The sequence below is a fragment of the Vigna angularis genome, chromosome 6 (genome assembly GCF_016808095.1).
Source record: "Vigna angularis cultivar LongXiaoDou No.4 chromosome 6, ASM1680809v1, whole genome shotgun sequence".
Taxonomy (NCBI): Eukaryota; Viridiplantae; Streptophyta; class Magnoliopsida; order Fabales; family Fabaceae; genus Vigna; species Vigna angularis.
In genome coordinates this window covers 27,620,314-27,643,110 of record NC_068975.1, presented here as the reverse complement: position 1 = coordinate 27,643,110, position 22,797 = coordinate 27,620,314, and the positions used below count along the sequence as shown (strand labels likewise).

The following is a 22,797-nucleotide window of genomic DNA, read 5'->3' as shown; positions in this document are numbered from 1 at the left end:
CAGTATTTATGTTTCTATGTTTCTACTTCTTTTTATCAACAAAAACCATTTTAATGTTTGCCCAACTAAGCTCTTTGCCCTCTTTATATACAAGTATAACCTATTTTAAATACACGGATTTTACGTATTTACTAGCTAGAATACGTGTCTATAAAATGTAACAATTTAGTAGACTAAATTACATACATTTGCTTAGAGTTGTTTATTAATAGGAGAAATGGTCAACAATCTTATAGCTATGTGAGAAAACATTAGTAATTAGAACTTGGTAACAATTGAAAAGCTTACAAAAGATTGCATCCCATTTTTTAACTTGTCCGAAAAGAAAAAAAAAGAGTTTTTTTCTCAAATGGTTGCCGTAGAAAATCGAAAATTACATTTTGAGCAAGAATGTTAAATTATTTTATTGCGACCGAGTCTGTATTTTGTTCATTGTTTTATCTTTCTTAATTTCTTTAAATTCAAATCCTATTCGATCTCCTTTTTCTTATCCATTATTATTATGGCTTGCTTTGATTTCAATAAAATAAGATAAATTTGATCGGTCTTTATAAACTTGACCCTATTCATGCTTTATTCAAATATTTCTTTTAAAAAAGGAGTTTTATATCTAATAGTTTAATAAAAGTCTCCAACAGTACTTAACTACTAAATTTATATGTATATTCATTTTTTTATAATAGCCACTTTAAATTTATTTTCATTCATTACTAGTAAAGTATTTATATTTTCAACATACAAAAAACGCAAATATCTATAGAAAAGTATAAAAAGAAAAAGTAATCTAAGTGAGTGAAGAAATAAAAAGGAAATGTAGAATAGTATATTGATGAGTGTGTGAGTGAAGTGAGTGTTGAGAAAACAAAAACAAAAGGGGAAAGGAAGATTGGAACGAACGAAGGCATAATTTTGAATTGATTTGAAGGTCATTTTGTTTTTGAAAAAAAGAGTCTTCCCCGCCACCAAACCCTAGCTACCACCGCAAAAATGCCGAGGGAAATCATCACTCTTCAGGTTGGCCAATGCGGGAATCAGATCGGCATGGAGTTCTGGAAGCAACTCTGCCTCGAACATGGTATCAGCAAAGACGGCATCCTCGAAGACTTCGCCACTCAGGTTCAATTTCAAATCTCCATTTTTGTTTCGGTCTTTCAAAACACCGTGCCTTCATTCTTAGGCTAATACCCTCTGTCCTGCGTTTGACCGGGAATGTTCGTCAATTGTTAGTTGGGGTGTCCACTCCGTGGATATGCGTGTCTCAGGATGTTAGATATTTACCCAATTTCGCCATATTTGCGTTTATCTCACTTCTCCAGGGTCCACCTTTGGTCTCTGTTGAACTTTTGTTAATTCTGGACTTGGGAGTAGTGCCATTTTTCTTGTTAGGGAGAAGGCATATAAGTATCTTTTTTTTTTCTCCTTCTCTTACGTTATTTTCAAAATGGGGAACTGGGGATCATTACCTTTGAGTTTTGGCTGTCTGAGCATTTTGTTTTTATGTCTTTATGTGGCTGGCATGCTAAGTTGCTAGTTGCCATGAGTCCTCAAAATTGTATGTGCTAAGGTTTCTTGCTTCCACTTTTATGTGAACTTGATTTAACTATGAATTTTGATTAGTGGCATGAATTCTTAGAAGCAATCAAAATATTATGCGCCGTTACTCATCTTGTGATTGGTGGCTGTTAGTTCTGCATTTGCTTATATTAATCAGAATGCTGCAGGGAGGTGATCGGAAAGACGTTTTCTTCTACCAAGCTGACGATCAGCATTATATACCACGAGCTCTCCTGATTGACTTGGAACCAAGAGTGATTAATGGAATTCAAAACAGTGACTATCGAAATCTCTACAATCATGAGAACATTTTTGTCTCAGATCATGGAGGTGGTGCAGGAAACAATTGGGCCAGTGGATATGATCAGGTCTGTTACTGCTTGCTGGAGCATTTTGTAATTAAGATTTTCTAACCATTCATTTACTCTGTGTCTTTGTTACTTCCAATAACTTTTGCAATACTTAGCAATAAATTATTGTAGACTTGTGTCATGGTCATCAGAGTTCTTGTCTGTTTTAAAGTTGGGACATCAATTATTGCACTTTCCAGTGAAGGACATACATTTCAATGTCTGTGATGTTTCTTGAAGCACAAACTGACACTATATTGTTGTTTAAAAATATTGCTTCACAAAATCATGTAATGTTGTAGGCCAAACATCTAGACATGCATAACGTTTGTTTTTGTTTTCTATAACTAGCGAGGTCTCAGATGGTTTGACCTGATGCTGTCAGCCTTATACATACGCAGTTTACACTGAACTTGATTTACGCTTTTCCAACTTTACAAATGATCACCCTGGACAAGTCTACCACAGAGATCATTTTGACTGTTTTAACATTTGGAAGATCTTGGTATGCAAGTAGCAAAGTTGTTATTTAACTAATACGGTTGTTAGTATCTGTCCAGGGACAACATGTTGAAGAAGAAATAATGGACATGATTGATAGAGAAGCAGATGGCAGTGACAGTCTTGAGGGGTTTGTTCTTTGTCATTCAATTGCTGGAGGAACAGGCTCAGGTGTCATTTCCTCTCATCTTTGCTGGAAAGAATTTTTAAAGTTTCTTCAGTTTCCCCTTTTCTTATTTGAGCATTTGTTTATCGGCTACATCTGAAAAAGTAAAAGATTTGTGATATGATCGACTGAATCTGGACCTGCTTCATACACTTTATTAAACTAAACATTCAATTAATTGTACACTTAAGAGGGGAAATTGAACATTCCACCTTTTAGCTTTTTTCGGGCTAAAATTGCTTATAATACAGTGGTTGAAATTCCTATTTGCCTTTGAAATTTCTACATGTTCAAGATGAAAGTTTTTTGAGATTTCTCAAGTATGCCTCACCTGTAGTTTTATTATAATTATTTTTAATCTATCTTGTGTACTGAGTACACTTCCTTGCTTGTGTGAAGGTATGGGCTCATACTTGTTGGAGACTCTGAATGACCGTTACAGCAAAAAACTAGTTCAGACATACAGTGTGTTTCCTAACCAAATGGAGACAAGTGATGTGGTGGTCCAGCCATACAATTCACTTTTGACACTCAAGAGACTGACACTTAATGCTGACTGTGTTGTAGTTCTTGACAATACTGCACTAAATAGAATTGCTGTGGAACGGCTTCATTTATCAAACCCTACATTTGCTCAAACAAATTCCTTAGTTTCTACTGTTATGTCTGCAAGTACAACAACTCTTCGTTATCCAGGGTACATGAATAATGACTTGGTTGGCCTTCTTGCCTCTTTGATTCCAACACCGAGATGCCATTTCCTAATGACAGGATATACACCTTTGACAGTGGAACGTCAGGTGAGATAACTGCCATTTTTTTTCCAAAAAAAAAAGTTGATTTTGGAGCATGAAGTTTTCACACAAATTTGTGTCTTAACATGTAAAGATCAGCACAGAAATTATGAATTCATCTCTTCCCCCCTGTTTTACTCTCTCGTAATCTGATTGGTGTATACACCCATTGCTCATGAAAGTGATTTTGCCTGTAACACTTCCAGAGAAACATTGAAAAAATTGATGATACTTCCTTGCAGGCTAATGTAATTCGTAAGACTACTGTACTTGATGTTATGAGAAGACTTCTACAGGTATTATGACTTCCTCAGCAGTTAAGCTTCAAAGTGAATGGCTATGTTTTTTACTGACAATTATATTCATGGCAGGCAAAGAATATTATGGTCTCATCTTATGCTCGGACCAAAGATGCTAGCCAAGCAAAATACATATCAATTCTGAATATCATCCAAGGAGAGGTTGATCCAACTCAGGTAAGCAGAATAATTTTGCAGTATTATCAATACTTCTGAAATTCGCTGTTTTGTTAATTGAAACCAAGTTATAAACAGAAAATCATCTCGGCAGCTATTTGCTAACTGTTTGTTTATACCTGTTGTGTAATCTATGTTTTTAATACAAAGAGACATATTTATGTGTGTTTATGCTATTTGCTAACTTTTCTGCTTCTATTTAAATTAAATGTTTTGCTTCTTCTGTTATAGGAACTGATAGTCAGGGACAGTAAAGACAATTATGTGTAAGAAACAGACGCATTAGAAATTACTTCTGTATTATGTATTACAAGTTCAAGATGGCAGTTATCTGTAGAAAACAACTGCTAGTAGTTGGTTTTGTATTAGAAACTGTTGGATATAAATTTTGTATATGTTGGAAATTTCACATCGACCAGAGATAAGATCAATTCACAATATATAAATGAATACAAACCTTATCTTATAAGTCAGTTTTGTAGGATTGAATTAAGTTTAAAATTCACTTCTTAACATGGTATTAGAGCCATTGTTAGAGTCTATCCAAGTAAGATATATATCTTAGCATGAGGGATGCCAATTCACAATATTAAATGTATACAAATCTTATCTTATAAGTCGGTTTTGTGGAATTGAGTTGGGCTTAAAATTCACTTCTTAACATTATCCTGAGTATACATTTAAATAACATGAAGGATTCTCTGTTGGAGGTTTTCGTCTCTGATACAGCAAGTCTATGACTGTTATATGTGATTTTGATGTTCAATATCATTTTTTATACTTCTTACTTGTTGTTCTATCATTCTATCACGTAAAATCTTTAGCACTTCTGTACTTTAGTAAAAATACATTGAAAAATTAAAAGTACTTTTTTAATAAAATTATATTAACCTTCCTCTGGATGGGAGAGCATTTCTAGTTTTGTACTGATTTGTGTATTTTTGGAAGTTTTTCATCAAGTTCCCGCTTGCCAAGATCGATTTGTTATCATAAAGTATCATATATCTAGTATGTGTATATTTGAACAGAGCTATTATACTATGTCGTGATTTTATCTTTCTCCATGGATTTAGGTTCATGAAAGTTTGCAGAGGATACGTGAAAGAAAACTAGTTAACTTTATTGAGTGGGGTCCTGCAAGTATTCAGGTCTGCGCAAATTAAAGTGGTGTTTGGGTAATTTTGCTTATATTTAGTTTCATGACAATCTGATATTTCTTTATTCCTGCATGCCTGGTAGGTTGCTCTATCAAGGAAGTCTCCATATGTTCAAACTGCACATAGGGTAAGACTCTCATCCTTTTATTTCAGTCTTTTGATGCTTATCTTACTTCTCTGCTTTTCTTTACCTTATTATAATGGAGAAAGATCGTTGTATGTATTCTTTTTTAAGAATTTCGTTGAGGTTAAAAAACAATAAATCGGGCTATGAAATAACCTATAGGTGCTGCATTTGGTAGGTCAGTGGCCTTATGCTGGCAAGCCATACTAGCATCCGTCACCTTTTCAGTAAAACTCTGAGCCAGTATGAGAAGTTGAGAAAGAAACAAGCCTTTATAGACGCGTACAGGAAGTTCCCAATGTTTGCCGTAAGTGTGACAGTTTCATTTGCATAATCTGATATAAATCTGGAGCTTTTGAATACTTCTTTGGCTTGTAGCATCTTCACCTAATACTTGACATATCATGTGATGACTGACATCAATAAAAAATGGACAGGATAATGACCTCTCAGAATTTGATGAATCAAGGGACATAATTGAGAGTTTGGTTGATGAATATAAGGCCTGTGAGTCTCCAGATTATATCAAATGGGGAATGGAGGTAGGTTCTCTACAACCGTCTTACCATTTTAAGCACATCTTGCGAACTGCTAATTTTTTTTCTTCTGGTTTAGGATCCAAACAACATGCTAACGGGAGAAGGCAATGCTGCAGGATCATTGGATCCAAAATCAGTAGCATGAAAAACCATGTAAGCTATGATTAGGCTATAATTTAGGTTTTAAGTTTCTGGATTTGGTTTTACTTTCCTTCTCTAGAAAGATAAATAGGACATCCACTTTATAAATTTAAGTTCACATTTTTGGACAAGAATATTTCTTACTTTATTCTTTTTCTCCTTGTGACATGTGGTTTTACCGTTATTTAGCACTTATTTGTTATATTATTTGAAATCCTCGAATTATTAATTGCAATGTTCTCTTTTGCATTAAAGTTTCTGTTGTTCCTCCTTCAAATCTCCATTTTTTTATATAAACTGCTTTTACTATTTTATATAAAAAATATTTTGTTCTTCTTAAAAATTAAATACCCATATTTTCAAATTTCAAGAAAAATTATTTCTTTCCTCTAAATACTTTTATTTGTATATTGAATGTTAAATCTGGATAACTTTAAATGTCGACCTCGTAGGTTCAATCAGCCAAGTGAAATCTTTTGGTCTGCTTTTCTTCCTGTAGTGTCTTTTGCCCTGTGAACTGTAAATTTAGTGCTTGGTACAGAAATGTGCAGCTTCTGGGTCTATTTTCCATAAGAATAAAACTTTCTTTTCCGTGTTATTTTCTCCAATCTACCTTGCCCCATCACATCTTTTCTCTCCCCGTCTGGCGTGGTTTCTGGAACATCCAAATACTATCATGATGATTATGTTTGCATATTAAATTTTGCATAATTTTGTTATGCACTCTAGTTAAAGATATGTTAAGCAATATATTAGATGTTCAAATAAAATTGTGGGATGATGTTAAGGGAGTCTAGTTCATTTGATTGAGCAGGGTGTCATAGATATCCTTATACCTATTCCATTCATAACGTGCGATTGTGTATCAAGTAATTTTTAAATTATTGCATTTAAAGTACTTTATGAGATCTTTTTCGCACCCATTGAAAAATACATGTCCTAGTGTAGTGATTTAGTGTAATAGCTTATATTGTCCTATTACTCCAACTTGCTAGTCATCTTTTTAGAGTTTCGACTTTGAAAATGGGAATTTTACAGTGAACGATTTCTAAATATATCGATTTGAAATTTGAATATCTGATTCACTGACAATGACACTTTATGCTGTCAGTGCACAAAAAAGTGTCACATCACAGTAACTTATTTTCACTTGAAGTCCAATATTTGGAGAATTTCTTAAATAGGAAAAACCACATCTTTTGGGAATCTTGTGAATACTTGATAGAAAAGTGACGAGCCTGAACCAAATCATTGCAGGTACCAGAAGTGAAGCGTAAAAAAAGGAAAGGATTGTTGTGTAAGATCAACAAGGTTTCCAATGAAGTTTTCTACCATTTTAGGGGTATGAGCTGGTTTGCGGTGTGATTATTTTGGTTTGTATTTGTTTGCTAATCATTTTGTGCCCAAGGGAGATTGAGTACAGAATCTCTCTGTATTGATTAATTTTTAGCAATGTAAATGGTTTGTTGGATGGTCATTTAAATGTTGAGAATCAAGGAACTTAGTTTCATTATCTGGATCTGGCGTGTTTGTTTGGTAATTTTGCTGTTGCTTTAACATGAATCTTGAAATATTTTAAATAATGTGGCCATAGATTTACACCATTCACGTGGTGAGAGATTCATCTCTTATACGGTCCCCTTTGAATTGCTTTGGATTCTTCAATTATCGACACAGTGACCTGTGGCGTTTGTCTACTAATAAATTAGAGAAAGTGACTTGCTGAAAAAAAAAAACAAATGAATGGATGCGCTCTAAGACAACAAAACTTCATTTGGTAACAGATCAAACAAATGTTGTGCAACGAAAAATCAGTTTGCCAACTAAGAAAAAACCGTTTTTACATTTAAATAATCCTAATTTTGAACAGAACAAAACTCTCATTGCACTTGGTAAAATAGCTAACGTGATCAGCGAAAAAATGTCTTGTTCTTGGCCTACATAAATCATTAATTTTTTCCTTGGTGTCAAAGTTAGGCCGGATACACTTGACATTCGAATAATTATTTTCTATTTTTTTTTTCACAATTTTTACTGAAGAATTTATTTTGGACTTAAGATTTGGCAAGCCAAATAAATACGGTTATTTTATTAACCAAAAACATATTTTCAACATTATTTATTTAAAATTGATTTTTGTGAGAAATAATTTTATTAAAATCTAAAACAAATTAATCCATCGGTTTGAATTGTTGCGGTGGTAATTTTTATGTAATTTGAACACAAAGGACGTAATTTTACAAACGTACGTTTATGGCTTGATAACAAGAACACAAAATGTTGTTATTAAACATTCTGAATAATGATTTCACAGGTCCCAAACCCCCCTTTTTTTCCTCTAAGCTTCTCCTTTGGGGAAATAAAATTCTTAATCTTGAGATGTACATTATTATATCTAACTAACGAATTGTTGTCTTTTGTATTAAAGAGATGTTTAGGTGGTAAATGTTGGATCGGAATGGGACAAGAAAGTAGTTAATGCATCGGAGAAAAAAAGGATTAAATGTGGTGTGAGGTCATATCATGATTCATGAACACATGGGATGTTCTGTTTTCATGTTGTGTTCATCTTTAAACAAGGGATTTTGTTCATCTTCAAACATAATCTCCATTTTTGCTCTTTGCTTATCGTCTTCTAAAGATCATACAACCAATACAACATTTTGTGGCCATCTCTTTAAACCTTTGGCCCACCAAACTTTCCATTCAAAATATCAATCAATTCGTGGTCCATCAAATCATCAAACCAAAACTTTTTATTCCTCTTTCTTTTCCGTCACATATAGCCCTAAGAAATAAGATAATTCATATTTTTAAGGACTTTCTATTTCACCAGTTTTCATTTTTTTAAAAGCCTAAACTATAAACTCACAGCACATTCATGATCCTCGAAGTCATCCTCGCTACCTAAATTAATTTTGTTTTATTCAAACTATATCTAACACTACACATTATTATCTCACCAAAGTTCCCATTAATTTGGAATTGAAATTTAACTAAAATTGCAATTCCACATTTTATTTATTTATACAACTCAAACATAAGAATTGTAGTTAGTCCAGTAAAATTATAATGAACATCTCCATTGTCGTAGAAAATTCCAAACTGCCAAATGAATTGTTGCTGTAATCCAAACCTTCTAAGTTCATAAAATAGAGATATGTATTATTATTAGGAATGGTATTATCCAAGTCCATCCCGATTTTGATGAATAATTTTGTATTGATTGCGTATGTGCATATAGATATAGCTAATACTTTGTCTTTGAAATTAGCATGAAAATGAGCATGTGGTATCTACCTGGTCTTCATGTATTATTATTTCTATAGATATTTTCATACTTATCTACATTTTAAATTATTAGAATATTTCTAGTTTAAACTTACTTTCGTTATTCTCTTTTTCATTTTATTTAAAAAAAATTTATTTCCTTCTTTTGTCACATAATTGTTCATTATGTTTCAACTATTGTTCGATGTGTTGAATATTTACAAAGTTCATTTAGATTTTTAAAATATATATTTTTTCTTTTCGTGTGATTTTATTCAAACAGTATATTACCCTTGAAAAAACACAAATTTCAATTTTATTAAATTAAATAGTTTTTAAAACATAAATTTGATTTTTTTTCACATAAAAGGCATTTTAATTCTAAGTATTTAATAACATAAACTCTACATGTGTCTCTTATACATTAAATAATTAATAATACCGTATTTTATTAGCCGTGATTCTTTTTGTGAAAAAAATATTTAATTAATATTTAAAATTTATTAAATATGAATACACGATGGAAACCAAGATAAAACGAAAATATCATATCTAATAATTATAGAAATGAGAATCTGAATAAATTTTTACTTAAAAAAATGTAATAATCAAACTCACATTGTCCAATTTACATCCCTAATTTTATCTAGTCAAAGTTGTGAAAAACGAATATAAAAAAAAAAACAACTAATATTAACTGTTCAAGTACTTGACTTATTATTTATTTAATTCCTAGTCAAAACATTATTGATTTAGATAATAATGGTCAATTAATTGTATAAAAAAATGTTTTCAATATCACTTTCCTGAAATTAAAATTGGTAGATAAAAGAATCCAAGAAATTAAAAAGTATATTCTACTTTGTTTTAGCATAGAAGATGTGGCAACAAAATGTAAGAGCAAGAAAATAAAAAAGACAGAGAGAGAGAGAGAGAGAGAGAGAGAGAGAGAGAGAGAGAGAGAGAGAGAGAAAACAGAATAAAAAAGTAGCACATGGCCTTCTTTGATCGATTTCAAAATAACAGAAGAAAAGATGTGTGATAGGTGGTCCCATTACAACTAAAGAGAATGAAGAGAGACACTCAAATCCCTACAAAGATGCCATCATATTTCATATTTAACTCTTATTATTTCATATCAAACTTTCTCCATTTCACTTTATATTCAACACATATTAACCTCTTTCTGCTTTTCGTTTTCTGTTACTGAAACTTTGAAACAAAAATGGCTTTTTTCAGAGCAGCTTCTGAAGTTTTCGCGATCTATACTTTTATCTTTGCCATTTTCTCACCTGCTGTTCTTGAAGCACAGTCTCTTTCCCATGCTCCTGCTCCTGCTCCTTCCAGTGATGGTAATTCTCTCATTCCTACTTTGAAAAATCATCCCTTCTCCATGTGAAAGAATCAGCAATGTAGTGTTACATTCAATACTGAAATTTTTACATGTCTCTAAGAAACTGCTGTGCTCCATTTCAGCTCTTGGTTGAATTTGATCTTTCCGATGTGGAAGAAGTAGATGTTGGAATCTAATTTAGTTGAGGAAATCTAGATCCATAGATGGTCCCTGAATTATCTTACATGTACTTGTTCACCATAGTTGTCAGTTGTCATTATGAAATTAATGTCAACAACACAGTGACATTTGTGTTCCAATTTAGTTTGCATGACATGACATGACAGTTGGTGAATGTGGTGTCTGTTTTTAGCTGATGTTTTTGTTGGGTTTTTGGGTATTTATATGTTCAGGTACTTCGATAGACCAAGGAATTGCATATATACTGATGCTTGTGGCGCTGGTGCTGACTTACCTCATCCACCCCTTTGATGCGTTTTCTCATCAGCTCTGATGAATTATATGTCTGTAACTGTTTTTCATACGAATTGAACATAGTAGGAGCTTGTTCAGGTTGAATGTATTAGCATGGATAAGGATGTTATAGTGAGTGGTTTTTTTTAATTTCTCTACTTTTCTCTTCTAACGCCACCATTTTATATTCTGTTATCTCTTTGCTAGTTTCTTGTCAACGTTGGATGATTGTTAATGGAGGAAATAGTGTTTCACCACACCATCATCATCGTCATCATCTTTTTTCTTCTTTATTATTGTAATAATTAACAAATCAACACTACATACCTTTTTGTTGGGTGTGGCTGCAAATATTCTTCAAATCCTCCTCCAATTAATTAGTGGCATACATGTTCTAGTTGATGGAGGATATAATGCTAACTTCGCACTGTTTCATAGTTTTGATTTGAATTTTTTTGTGGACAATAAACTACACATTAAGCTTTTCAAATAATTTGACGTGAAAAGTCTGACATACGTGGGTTGATGGTGATTGAGCAAAAATATTATGCCCAAAATGCATGGGTTTGCTTTGAAATAAATTGGTGACGTCACATGAAAAATCATCACCCAAATTCTAAACCAAAACACATTGTTGGGCTCATATTAAATTAAATACTTAATTATAAGTTTAAGCAACTTTGTTTTTAGATTCAAAAATTTATATTGAATTCTACTATTAATTTGATAAAAGATTAAAGTAGATTTAAGGTCTGGATAAATATAGTGATAAGAAAACTGTTTCGGATGTGTGGGACTGCGTCGTCTAATGTCTCTACGTCCTTCCCTACTCGTATTCCGTATGTCCGACTCTTCGTCTCCTCAATTTTCTCCTCTGTGTGCGGGTGGGAGACCTGCGAAAGATTCTTCGATGCCAAAGTCAGTTTGAGAGCAATGACTTTTTCTATCGAACAGTAATAAATATGCAATAAATGCAACCTATCTACCACTCACCCTGGATCTGTATTTATAGTTTTCGTCATCGGCTTGGGATTAGTGAAAAGTTAATCACGGCCTAAATTCAGCCCAATAGTTTTTAACCACTACTTACCTTAAACCTAGTTAATTAGCGATGTGGCCGGCCGGTCTCGCGAGGTTTGGAGTTATGACCGACCGGCCCATACAGGCTACCCGGTTGGTTAGCGGTATGGCCGGCCGACTTCATGTGAGTTGTTGTTTCTACAGGTGGCACGCGGTAAGGTTGCGTGATCGTGAACGTATGGGCGTGATCGTGGACGTATAGGCGTCCGGCCTACCACGCCCAACCCTTCCTGATGGTAAGCAGAAGGGTAGTTTGTTGGGTCCATTGTGATTACGTGGACGTCCTGCCTGTTTGGTTCGGTCCCTACTGTTACAAAAACATAGTAAGTTTTTGTGATGATTAAACTTACATTCAATTATATTTTAAGGAACCGAAAACACGCATTGTTCATGTTTTTAGAATAAATATGTTCAGACAAATATTTTACTTCACAATTAATTAGCACTAAAACTAGTCTTACAAAATCATTTTTACACATGCTCACCCAAACACTAAAAACCGTCATCCTTTCCATTGCCAATTATGTAAATTACGTATGTTTTTTTCTTCATAATTGCATGTTGATTCGTTCTATTGATACACTAAGATTTTAAAATCTCTCATAATTGATTTACACCACGCAATAACTTCCTATGGTAAGAAACTTTGGTTCAAGATAAAATTTTAATACAAATATTTTAGAAAATTATATAAAACTCATAATACCCAGTCCTTTTATTTGTGATAATTCAAATCACTCTGACGTAATCTACAATCAAGAATCTAACGAATCTGGTAAACTTGAAAACTTGACAATATTACATAATGTAATTCTTGGATAGTTAGTATTTTGAAAAAAATTCATTTCTGCAAGTGGTTAGAAACATCACTACTGTTAAATTATTAGAAATAAGTTTTGCTGAATGGTTGATTTTTCCCAGTTTGTAAGTTTAATATCTGGGAAATCATCGCATGAATATTCTCCCTTACTCATTTAGATGTAATTTGTGTTATAACAATGCAGTAAACAAAAGATCCAAGAAACTCAGAATGAGAAAGGATACATCTAAAAAAAGGACCTGTAGATACATTACGTAGTTGCAATACACAACATTTTAGTACAGCTGAATCATTTTAAATGGCATTGCTTTGTCCTAGTTTGTTTCTTAGTTTATAGGATTTCCTTATAAAAGTGCTCTAGTTTACAAAAATAATTGTCTAAGAAATGGATATTCCGAAAGAATCTTAGCCCATATAAGTTAATGAATTGGGCTTGTGATCATTCATAAAGTACAAAAAATCGTGAGTTCCAATTCAATAAAACAAAACCTATTTTCTATGTGCAAGTTAATCAACTTGCTGATCAAACTGTACCATTCGTACAAAGGCATTTATTAACTTTTCTTCTGTGTTGCAAATGAGATCAAAATTATATGCCAAACGTATACAAGGGGGGACTACAATTATACCGTCTGTTCTGTTGCCTCTTGAGCTGAGTTCTTGAAAATCAGGATCATGATTCATTGGGCATGAGACTGCTGTCTTGGATGTAATGTAATTAACTACTAATCTAACTTTCAACTGGAGTTAGAAGCCTACACCAAAGAAATATACTCTATGATGAAGTGGGACGTGCATGCTGTATGGCATACTTGACAACCTCGTAAAAGGAGACAACTATGCCAACCGATGGACCAGCACGAAATACGCGAGGACCAACACCTGTAAATAGCCCTCTTAATCTTCCATCCCTGTCCCAAGAAAGTGTTAGTCCCAAGGTCAGTTAACAAGCCTAAGTCCAAAATTTACCTCTAAAGTAATGTTGATTCGTACCAATAACAAGTTTAGGAAGATGTACATACCTCCAAATCTCAACTAATGTTGTTCTTGTTGTCATGTTTAACGCTCTTTCATGGTTCTTCTGGAAAAATGTAAATGAGACCATTTTTTAGAAAGAAAACAAAAAGAAGAATCAAGTCATCAAACTATGTATTTTATGCGTGTCAAATAATTAAATGTATCCCCATTGAAATTTAAAAATGGCGATGAGTGATGGGGGAGAATCACACCAAAACATTGGGAAAATATCCCTGTTGATTCTACATTAGGAAACTATCCCTGTAAATAAAATTGCCTACTGGCCGTTCATTAAAGATTAGAGTTGCTGGAAAATGGGCAGTTATACGACTCTTAAAATTAATCTACATCATGAACGGAGCTTACTTTAATTTAACAATGGCTAAATATTCTAAATGCGTTGAACTTGCTTAGAATTATTCACATAATGACAACCATGAACAGGTGAAAATATGCACATACAGCACATCCAACCCCTTGCAGGGCACTCTAAAAAGAATCAAAAGTCAGTAAAGTTGTGATAAACTACATAATCTATTTGATATAAAGTATTCTGATTGATTTCTGAGGCTTGGCTTACAGGTTTAAAAGCCAAAACAGAATAGCAACACAGGCTGTTTGACTCGAGTGAGGAGCTAGCTGGTATTTTCTAAATGATAAATGTCGCCTTCTACGAGAACCTAGGTTGGTTACTTTTCTTGAAGATGCAAGGTCCAAATTTCTGCCTTTTCTTGGGAACGGTAGAGTGATTAATGGAATAGAAATTTTATACAAAGTCAGGGCTTTGAGAAATAACCTCTATTTGTCGTCGAGTTTTTGCCACATCTAGTGGACATGTGATAGCAGATGCCAAAGTTCCAGCGACAAAACCAGCAGAAAAATTTGCTCCAAGGACAGCGGCTGCACTTGCTTCATCACCCACAAGGCCCAGAATGTTTTTCCTAATCTGTAAAATAAGCTCATTGTTAACACATAATACCCTTAACAAAAAATAAAAATGAACTCCTCATTTTGCTCATTATATGTAACAAAATCTCACTGGCTCAAGGGTTGACCAGCAAATAGCAGAGAATGGAACATCCCGAGAAAGTTGTGCTCCAAGGCCAGTCCACAAGAAACGGTACCTATGCACTGTTCAGAAAAAGTAATAAGAATGACAAATAGAGCCATCATACAGTCCAACAGAAACAGCAAACTTGGTCATTTATGAGAAAGGTTTATGAAGAAAAGTACGCCTAATCAATAATCACGTACAGACTCATAAACTAACAAATTAACGGAGAAAGATGAATCAAAAAAGATGCCAAGAGTACACTAACAGCTTTGAAAAATACTCGTGCCCTTGTCAGGGTGAACGACTCCAAGCAATGTCTTCCACACACCCGGAGGCTTGCCACTTTGGGTTATTCTAAATGCCTAAAGAATGAGACAAAAAAAACAAGTAAGGATAGAAATTCAACATACTCCCAACTTTAGCATTTAAAATTATTACCTGCATGCGAGTCCTTGCTAGTTCTACAGGATAACAAGAAATGCAAGCAAATGAGCGAGCAACTGATCCAGCAAGTAATGGAACATAAGGTGTTAAATTTGGAGTGTTCTTTGTTGTAAACTCCTCCATCATGTTGCGTAAAATATCATAACAAGGCATGTAGATTCCAACCTATATGACAGAGAAAAACACAGACCATTAACATATATTATATAAGGAGACTCAAAATATACAGCCTTTAAAGTAAACCATAAATCATGGAACAGAAAAGGATATCTTACAGTTGGCACAGCCAATGCTAAACTTGCACTTGTGCCTCTCCACAATCTCGTAAAACCCTCCTGCAAAAGTTTATCATGTGAACCCTCTATTCGATACAGACTTGAATAATTACTGTATTTGTGAAAACATGGCTTAACATGCAACCCCTTTACAAACTATTTTATCGTAATATTATCAGAAACTTCATGCAAGTTTGATAAATCCATTTCACCATTTAACTCTATTAAGGTTAGAGTTCCTTATAGGCAGACTTGCTACATCTCAGCCTTAAATCAAACATAAGTTATCAGTTATATTTGAATCTAAACAGGGGCATACCACAGAAATCCCCCTCCTTCACCATACAATCCTAGAAACATGATTTCATTCTAATCAACTTTGAATATGGCAGAGAATTTATCAACCTGCTTTTTTTCAAAAACTTAAGGTCTAAGAGGATTATATGCCTAAACTATCAACCAAATTTCCATATTTTGCGCCTTGTCAAAACCATAACTAGTTAACTACCTTGACACATAAAAATATAAATCTAATTCTATCTCCAAATGTCCTGTGTATCAGTAGTGGCAATTAGTTATTGTCACAATCATGTTTTGTTAGTATTTTTTGTTAATGGAAAAGTTGAACTCACAACCTATCCTCTTCCACCCTCTCTTCCAACTTTTCCTATTAAACCAACCTTATAGCTCGCAAAATTAACAAGATTACACGAACAAGACCACTTACACAACATGTCACTTACACAACATGTCTTCATGGATGACACAGTAAAAATTTCTGATTTTCCATTGTGACAAAATAATCCAATATACATAACTACTGTTAACTAATAACTATTTTCACAATAAGAAAATGAAGGTTCATTTGACAAGAGTGGAGTGAAATCTTGCAACTTACATGCCGTGTAACTTTGTAAAAAACGTCTAATGTCCCTTTATAAGTGTAACACCCAGAAGGACATGGCCGTGATGGCTGAGAGCCAGAAACAGGACACATAACATCTTGTAGCCTCTGAAAATAAACAAAAGTTAAAACTGTATAAAACTCAATTCAGTTAAAGAACATAAATTTTAGAGAATCTTTACCGTGTTAGTATGAAAATGTGTCATTCGGCAATCACCCTGGTAGGGAACACCCGCGGCCTGTGCTTGTAGTCTTGTCTGAAAGCAGAGTAGTATGTCACCATGACATTCATACAATTATATTGGAACTTTTTTTACTAACAAAAACCATAAAAGTGATGGATACCTTGGCGACATCGAGAGGATTAACAATAATGGCGGACAGGAAGGCCGCACCAGCGGCGGAAAAAGCTCTTTCTTCGATTCTCAGTTGGGTGTCGGAATTGGTCTCTATATGTGGTCGTGACATTTGAGAAGTGATTTTCCGAATCAACATCAGATACGGCGTAACGATGATTTAGGTTTTAGTTTCTTCTTGCAGAGAGAAAGAGGGATTCGTGGCGTCAATTTGAGGGCGCGGAACAATACACATGGGCTTTCAGCCTGAAGCAGCTGTGTGTGGTTTGGACTTTTAGACTCCAAACTAAACCTGTTTTCGAACACGAAAAATCTAGAAACCAAACAACTTCTTTTTTTCTTCTATTATTTTCTTTAAAATATTATTCAATTATATTTTGTTGTAAGATAAATATGTTTGAATGATTTCATTTTGATAGATAAGATAGAAAATACTCAGATATATAAATAGTACTCTTTTATTTTCTTATATAAATATTACTCTAAAAAAGTATTTTTAAATTACTAACTGGAGTACAAAATTGTTTACTGTCAAATAAATATGAATACTATATTTATATTTTATAATAATAAAATGATTCATCTAAGAAAAAATATTCATTTAAGCCTGTTTAATTTTATTATAACAAATTTAAAAAATTATATAAATAGCTTTTTTAATATGCTATCAGTGCAAACAAATTTGTGTATATATTCACTAAGTTAACTATTTCTATTACACTATAACCTCATGCTAATTGTGATATATTAACATAAAATAGTGATAGGAAGAAATAACTTTCAATTCAATTCTACCAAAATTAAGTATTTGTTTAATTTTAAATATATTAATTAATATTTTTAATTGTATAAATTAAATTAATTTTTACTTTTATACATTAAATTAGTTCAATATAGTTAATAACTAAAATTTAATTTATAATTATTAATGAATAAATTATAATATTATTATATGATTACATTTTTAAATTATGTTATATCTAATTTTGAATTTGAAAAATCTCAGCCCATGCCAACTCTTTGACAGTTGACACCTAGCGGGCTTAGGGCTATTTGGTATTAATTTCAGTGAAAATATGATATGGTTAAAAATGTGATTTTTTATGTAATGAAACATTGATACTATATGGGACTTGAAAGTACATGTTGATTAAGCAAATAATGAAAACAAGCTACCTAATTAAAATATAAGTAAATAAATCACAAATGATGAACTCACATTAAGAATATGATAACAAATCACATGTTAAAAGTGAACATAATCAATCATCTACTTTTAAATAACCATTATCATAGATTTAAATTATTTAAATTATGATTTATTTAGTTGAATTTTCATAAAAACTTAAAACATAAAAAATGATATTTCTTCTTTTATCATTTAAGAATACCTACCGTGAAAAAAAAAAACATGTTTAAAGAAATTAATATGACAAAGATTGTATAAAGCAAAATATAGTTTAAAAAAATTATTTTACTTATTTTTTTATTTACGAATAAATTTATCATAACCATTGTATAAGGTTTGAGTTTTATTATACACGTAGACTTCGCTAAAATAATACTTTATTTATAAGCAATTATTATAAACAGAATATAAAAGAAAAAAATCAATAACACATCCTGATAAAAATTAATTGATATGTTAAAAAATTCTTCACTCTAATTTAGCAATACAAATATAATAATCGACTTCTTTAAATGAATATAGAATGTTCCTTGTCATAAAACATATTTTTTTTTATTAAAATATGATATGTTCAAATAAATGTATATATGGTGGAATTAAAATTGTTATACAATAAAAATGTAGTGTAAAAGTTTAAAAACTAATAGTAAACTTATTATATATTATTAGTTGTGAAATAAAAATATCAAAGTAGATAAAATTATTTAAAGTAAAAATTATATTAAAATTTCACTTGAGTAAAGGTGGTAAAATGAGTTAATTGGTTTGATTTTGGCCTATAAAAAATAGGACGGGTTAGGCTAACTCACTATTTAAGAACCAATTAAATTTTACAATCTCACTAGTGGAGTTTCCAGATTGTTGAGCTCTTGGGCAAGGAGCTGATGTGTGACTGGACTTGAATAGTTGATCACTTATTTAAATATATCATTTTTGTCTGCATTTAAATGATGCTGAGATGTCACAGTAATCTATGAGGTTGGTCTATCAGACTGAACAAGACAGATTGTGTTAGACTTTGAGATTAAAGAAATTATCTTAACCTATATATTTTACTATCTGAGTTGTCCAAATCATATGTAATAGTCTTTTTGTCACCTCTACTTTTGAGTTAGAGGAAAAAAGTTGCAATAAATATTGTGTTATTTAACAAATAATAAAAGAAGATATTTTGTTATTTATCATATTCCAAATAAAAACTATTAATTCGGAAAGGATAATATCGTCATTTTGGTTAACTAAATGGTTTAAATATGGAATATTAATCTATTGGTTATGAACCATCTTTTATAAAACAAGTATTTCAATGAAGATGAAGAAAATAAGGATGAGAGTGTATTTGCTGGTTGAGATGCTAAGTTTGAGAGAAAAGAAGAAAGCAAGTTGTGAGTAGCAGAGAGATGGCAGAGGAGTGGCATGAAAAAGGAGGAATTAGAGATGCTCTCCATTTAATGCTGCTTTGCATTAGACGACAATGGAAAATGCCGTTTTGAATTTTTGACCTAGGCCAGGTGCTACCTTGGGCACTGTCAATCTGTGCTGTCATGATTAATTATTAACCCTTCATCTTCTCAATACAAATTTATGGGCACAGTAAAAGGTATGTGAAAAAGGACCAATGACAGTTTTGCATTTTACATTGCATGAGTATGAATCTGGTTTTGAACACCCCTTTGTTTGTGGACAGGCATGCAACTTGCTCTGTTCTGTTCTCTTCTCTTCTCTTCTGCTCTGCCCTCTCATTTAAATCTCATCTCCTTCACATGTACACACAAAAGCACCCGACCAACAAAAAGTCTGTACCAACCTCAACCTATTTTTCTCCCTAAACATTTGACCAAACCCAAAATTAGTCATTTATAGCTAGAGCCAGTTCAATAAGCGTGCTGCCATTTTTACCATAAACTCACCATTCTCTTATTTCTCTTACAATTTTAAGATCAATGTCCACACTTTCCAATACACCGTGATCTTTTTTTCTTTCTAGGCAAAGCTAAGAAATCACTAGTGTATAAGATAGAGAGCACAAGGTAAATATATCTAGAAACACCACTCGACAATCAAGGCATTCTGTTATATTCCAGTGTTTCTTTTCTACTTCCTAATAAATATTTTTTTTTCTTCAAATCAATGGGTCAATACAATGTCTGTTGATGGGTCCAAGTGACTCATCTTTAGTACCCAAAATCTTTGTGCTGGAAGTTGGTTTGGTTTCATAATAGACCTTTTCTTACTACATTCCATCCACATTCTTTTAAAAAGATCATGCTGGTACTCCCCCATCTTCAGCTCATGCCGACATCTATCATATCTATTTCAGGTCTACATCATTTCTTTTAATAGTTGTGAGGTGTCAGTTCACCACATGCCTCTTCAAAGCTAATGTCCTCTTCAACAAAAGACAAAGCAGAATAGTATCTTTGACAAAAATTCTTATAACTATCTTCATATTTGTGCAGCTAACAAATAAACATTTGTATATATATGTCTTTAACCATTTTTTCTGAAACCTAATCTTGCTTAATACCTTCACTTAGCCTATTTAAATTGTAGTTACAATGTCAGACAAAAAGAACATATTTATTTTATTTCAAAGAAAATAAATTTTACCTCCAAAAGTGTAGCCAAAGATATGTGGCTGTGAGATACTTAATGGTCAACCAACACTACACGTGAAATTAAACTTTAGTGCATAACTTGCAGCCTTTTACACTGCTCCTAATGACCAAACAAAAATATTTCCCCTATTCTTCAAACTTAATATATGAACATCAAAATATGTTATTCTTCTAATAAAGATCAAGAGTCAAAACTGAAAATTAAGCTTGGTTAAGATTACCAAATATTTGTTACACAACAAAATTGAAAGCATACATTCTCTGATGAGATAGCTAAAGAAACCATCTAAAATTTCATCCAGATGTCTTAGGAGAAGAAAGATCATTGAAGTAACTATCTATATCCCAGTTGAATGATTGAAAATTCTCATTGTCAAGAGGGGAAATATCACACCGATCGTCATCAGACGGTTTTACATTAGTGTCAACCATAAAATCTATTCCAGAATTGAAATCAATGGAGGGTAAATATAAATCTACAAAAGAGAAAGTATCTTCGAAACTTGGATCTTCTATAAACAAACCCTCTGTTTCAAAAACTTCTTCCGGCACAAGTTTCTCATGTTGAAGTCCCAGCACAGAAGTGGGTGAAGACAGATGAGACTCTCTACTTGAACCAGCCCCACCACTCACATTCTCAACCAAACCACTCCAACTACCTTGAGATTCATCATAACAACCATACTCAAAAGAAACAGCATCCATGTGCATGTCTTCCATTGTAGGCATGTCTTCCTTGGTAGAAGACTTGTGCATGTCTTCCATTGTAAGCATGTCTTCCTTGGTGTAAGACTTGTGCATGTCTTCCATAGGCATGTCTTCCTGGGTAGAAGACTTGTGTATGTCTTCCATTGTAGGAGGTTTGATAAAATTAGTGAGAGCATGACAACCTCTGAAACTAATAGCTGCTTTGTCATAAACCATGGCAGCTTCTTCAGCAGTGTTATAAGTCCCTAACCAGATTCTTGTTTGCTTGAAAGGATCTCTGATTTCTGCTGCCCATCTTCCCCATGGTCTTTGACGAACTCCTCTAAACTTTCTTCTACCAGGCTCTTTAATGTGTTGTTTCACTGACACACTGGTTGAAGGTTTCTTCTTCACTATTCTGATCTCATTCACAATCTTCTTTGTCTTATGAAGTTTAACAAATCCTTCGTCTTCATCATCTGTGACATCTGCATCCGTCATCGAGATCCGAACTACCTTTGCTGTTTGATTCAAAATACCATGGTCGACGTGCTTGTAAGTGACAAATTTCTCCTCACTGAAACTGACTTCTTCCATGGAGTGAATATAAGGCAGAGAATTTTAAAGAGAGAGAGAATGGTATTCCTTTCTGGTACTTGGTTACACACACTCTCCTGCCCTGGATTTTATATAATTTGTTGTAGATTATGATAGTTTTATCCTTTAACATGTTTTCTCAGTTGTTATCAAATGGGAAACTCTACCTTGTTCTCTAATTTTTTATCTTCTTATATTTATTTGGTTTGTTTTTAACTTTTTGTAAATAAGGTTTCTTTTATCTTTTTAAATAATTAAGTCAATTTTATTTTAAAATTTACAAAATATTACCTTTTAAAACTTAATTAAAAATATTATTTAATGTAATAGGAAAGTATCTATACTATATATTATATTATATATACTTCTATAATATCTATATTTTCATAGATATTATATATTATATTATATATACTTCTATAATATCTATATTATATTATATACTATTATATACTATACTATTTATAAGAGGACTTTTTTTTGGTGTACACAATTTTTTTCCTCTTTTATCCTTTAAATATCTATTCTTTTAAATTAAAATAATTAATTTACCATTTTTTCCTTTTTTTATTAACATTCTTTAAATTTAATATTCTTTATTTAATTATTCTTTTAATTTAACCCTTTAAAAGAATATTAAATTTATTTGCATTCCCTTTTTTAATTATAATAGTAATAAATTTCGTTATTTTTTTATCACAAATATAAATATATATATATATATATATATATATATATATATATATATATATATATATATATATATATATATATATATATATATATATATGGTTTGTTAATTTATGTAAGGTCTTTTTTTAAATTTTCTCATTCAAATAAAAACATACTTTAAATCTAAGGATATTTTAATAATTTT

General features: G+C 32.3%; 4 protein-coding genes across 4 annotated transcripts; 2 read left to right on the top strand and 2 right to left on the bottom strand.

The window, feature by feature from the left end:
* The first annotated feature begins 800 nt into the window (after positions 1-800).
* On the top strand, positions 801-7,321 carry LOC108346107 (tubulin gamma-1 chain). Its single transcript, XM_017585090.1, has 12 exons — positions 801-1,116; positions 1,722-1,922; positions 2,465-2,576; positions 2,971-3,371; positions 3,608-3,661; positions 3,737-3,841; positions 4,915-4,989; positions 5,081-5,125; positions 5,301-5,429; positions 5,560-5,664; positions 5,738-5,814; positions 7,060-7,321. Exons 1-11 carry the CDS (start codon positions 988-990, stop codon positions 5,804-5,806), a joined length of 1,425 nt encoding a protein of 474 aa, XP_017440579.1. The 5' UTR covers positions 801-987; the 3' UTR covers positions 5,807-5,814; positions 7,060-7,321.
* Positions 7,322-10,086: 2,765 nt separating this feature from the next.
* LOC108345178 (arabinogalactan protein 20) lies at positions 10,087-11,141 on the top strand. Its single transcript, XM_017583759.2, has 2 exons — positions 10,087-10,424; positions 10,819-11,141. Exons 1-2 carry the CDS (start codon positions 10,298-10,300, stop codon positions 10,917-10,919), a joined length of 228 nt encoding a protein of 75 aa, XP_017439248.1. The 5' UTR covers positions 10,087-10,297; the 3' UTR covers positions 10,920-11,141.
* A 2,012-nt stretch (positions 11,142-13,153) lies between these two features.
* Positions 13,154-17,119, bottom strand: LOC108343915 (mitochondrial carrier protein MTM1). Its single transcript, XM_017582360.2, has 10 exons — positions 16,819-17,119; positions 16,656-16,730; positions 16,468-16,581; positions 15,570-15,629; positions 15,289-15,459; positions 15,116-15,212; positions 14,836-14,927; positions 14,593-14,742; positions 13,802-13,860; positions 13,154-13,690 (listed from the first exon to the last, which is right to left on the bottom strand). Exons 1-10 carry the CDS (start codon positions 16,966-16,968, stop codon positions 13,555-13,557), a joined length of 1,104 nt encoding a protein of 367 aa, XP_017437849.1. The 5' UTR covers positions 16,969-17,119; the 3' UTR covers positions 13,154-13,554.
* Positions 17,120-20,930: 3,811 nt separating this feature from the next.
* On the bottom strand, positions 20,931-21,974 carry LOC108318676 (ethylene-responsive transcription factor CRF2). Its single transcript, XM_017556267.2, has one exon. The coding sequence runs from the start codon at positions 21,918-21,920 to the stop codon at positions 20,931-20,933; it is 990 nt and encodes a 329-aa protein (XP_017411756.1). The 5' UTR covers positions 21,921-21,974.
* Between the last annotated feature and the right edge of the window lie 823 nt (positions 21,975-22,797).